This window comes from Panthera pardus, unplaced genomic scaffold, assembly GCF_024362965.1.
Source record: "Panthera pardus isolate Hobbes unplaced genomic scaffold, ASM2436296v1 HiC_scaffold_17, whole genome shotgun sequence".
Taxonomy (NCBI): Eukaryota; Metazoa; Chordata; class Mammalia; order Carnivora; family Felidae; genus Panthera; species Panthera pardus.
This window is the reverse complement of record NW_026526732.1, coordinates 106,435,699-106,438,026: the sequence shown is the minus strand read 5'-3', so window position 1 is coordinate 106,438,026 and position 2,328 is coordinate 106,435,699. Positions and strand designations below refer to the sequence as shown.

The 2,328-nt window shown below is 41.7% G+C and overlaps 1 protein-coding gene across 1 annotated transcript; it reads left to right on the top strand.

Moving 5' to 3' along the window:
* Nucleotides 1-312: 312 nt before the first annotated feature.
* LOC109260836 (olfactory receptor 12D2-like) lies at nt 313-1,266 on the top strand. Its single transcript, XM_019439294.2, has one exon. It carries the CDS (start codon nt 313-315, stop codon nt 1,264-1,266), a length of 954 nt encoding a protein of 317 aa, XP_019294839.2.
* Nucleotides 1,267-2,328: the final 1,062 nt, after the last annotated feature.

Here is a 2,328-nt window from a genome sequence, read left to right as displayed (position 1 = left end):
AGGTAGATGTGCACAGCCAGAGAAGATGGTAGGTTGGCTACGTGCTCTGAGTCTCTGGGAGAAAGAAACATATTAATGACAATCAAATAAGGGGAAAAAATGGTGGACCAATGGCCCATAACCAACAGTTCACCATAATATCTAATAGTCTAATGAGACAAATCCTATAAAAGGTCTGATGTGGGAACTGTGTAAAACAACAATGCTCTCCCTCAAAGTACCATTGTGTAGACGGGAAAATCCTCCACTACAAAGTCTCTGATTCTCAACAGGGGTACGCTCCAGAGAGTAATTCATCCTTTCTCTTAAGCGATGCTGAATCAAACCTCAGTCACTGCATTTCTCCTCCTGGGAGTCACAGACATCCAAGCACTGCAGCCTTATCTCTTCGTGGTTTTCCTTGCAATTTACGTGGTCAGTGTGGTTGGCAATGGAGCAGTCCTCCTGGTTGTCGTCTCTGATCCAAGACTCCATCTACCCATGTATTTCTTCCTGGGAAATCTGTCGTGTCTAGATATCTGCTACTCCACGGTGACACTCCCAAAGATGCTGGAGAACTTCTTCTCTACACACAAGGCAATTTCCTTCTTGGGATGCATAACCCAGCTTCACTTCTTCCACTTCCTGGGCAGCACGGAGGCCATGCTGTTGGCCGTGATGGCCTTTGACCGCTTTGTGGCCATCTGCAGGCCACTGCATTACTCTGTCATCATGAATTACCAGCTCTGTACCCAGATGGCTGTCACAGTCTGGACCATTGGTTTTTTCCATGCCCTGTTGCACTCCATGATGACCTCTCGCTTGAACTTCTGTGGTTCTCATCAGATCCATCACTTCTTCTGTGATGTCAAGCCTTTGCTGGAGTTGGCCTGCGGGAACACGGAGCTCAACCAGTGGCTTCTCAACACGGTTACCGGGACCATTGCCATGGGCCCCTTCTTCCTAACACTTCTCTCCTACTTCTCCATAATCATCTCTCTTTTCTCCAAGACCCACTCCTGTAGTGCGCTCCACAAAGCACTGTTCACGTGTGCCTCTCACTTCATGGTGGTCATTCTTTTCTATGCTCCTGTTATCTTCATTTACATATCTCCTACCTCAGGCAGCTCCATGGACCAGGACCAGGTCGCTGCCATCATGTACACTGTGGTCACTCCTATGCTGAACCCACTGATCTATACACTGAGGAACAAGGACGTGAAGGCTGCCTTGAGTAGTGTCTTCAGTAGGAGGGGCGACCTGAACACATCTAGAGCACACTTCTAAGACAGGAAGCAATAGGCGATGATAAAGTTGGTGTGTGAGGTTAGACTGCTTCTCAGATCATGTACAATATGTATAACAGGTCGAGCTGTCCAAAGAAAAGATAAATGGGAAAATCTAGCCTGATTATGTTAAATAAAGCATGCCTAGGTAGCGTAATGGAAACATGAACCCATGGGACACCAGCCATAGAATCCTCATGTTCAATTTGTTTTCAGGATGTCAGTTCTAAAACTGATTTATGTATTCTTATGAATACATAATAAATAATAAAATCAAGCAAACATACTTGAGGAACTGTACCCAAAAAGCCCCATCTATACCATAATAAAATCAAGGATAGAAATACGTCTATATTACCCATATATTGGGTACATGACCACTACTTAGAGCTGTTTATCTGTGTAGTTCTTCTAAGTTAATGTATTTTAACATGAGGAATAAAATTCTTATTCTGTTGTATTTTGAGGTATTGAATTTGAACCACAGTTAATAGGATGAGCAATGGTAATTTACAAAAGAATTAAAGGAATTTTTAATCAGTATGTATCTCTCTAAGCAGGAGGCAAGTAAGTGGTTAAAACAAATGATTTAAGCACTGATAAACATGGATAAATTAGCCAATGGTTTTTCTAATGAGTTTTGGAACTTCTATCTCCAGTGATGTTTTTAAGTCAACTGGACAAATGATAAAGGAATGCTCTTAAATATTTCTGAGTGTGGGAACAGACTAGAAAAAAAAAAACTCAGAATCCCTCTCTAGCTAATTAGTATTTTATTTTTACCACAATCTTAGTCACAACAAAGGATGAGTTTCAAAACCCTACCTATTTTTCTATTTTCTTTTCTTATTTCTATGATTTTTTCACAGATTATAAATAATGCCGTATGATGTAATACTGGGGAAACGTTCAGAATTCATCAAAATGTTGTGTTTTCTTTACTTGTCACCAAGCCAATACATAGCAAAAGACACTAAGTCATAATTGCTGAGGCATTTCTGGAGCCAATGTTGGGAGGCACTATGTTCCCTACTTTCTAAGTCCTGGGAGTGGCCACTGGGCC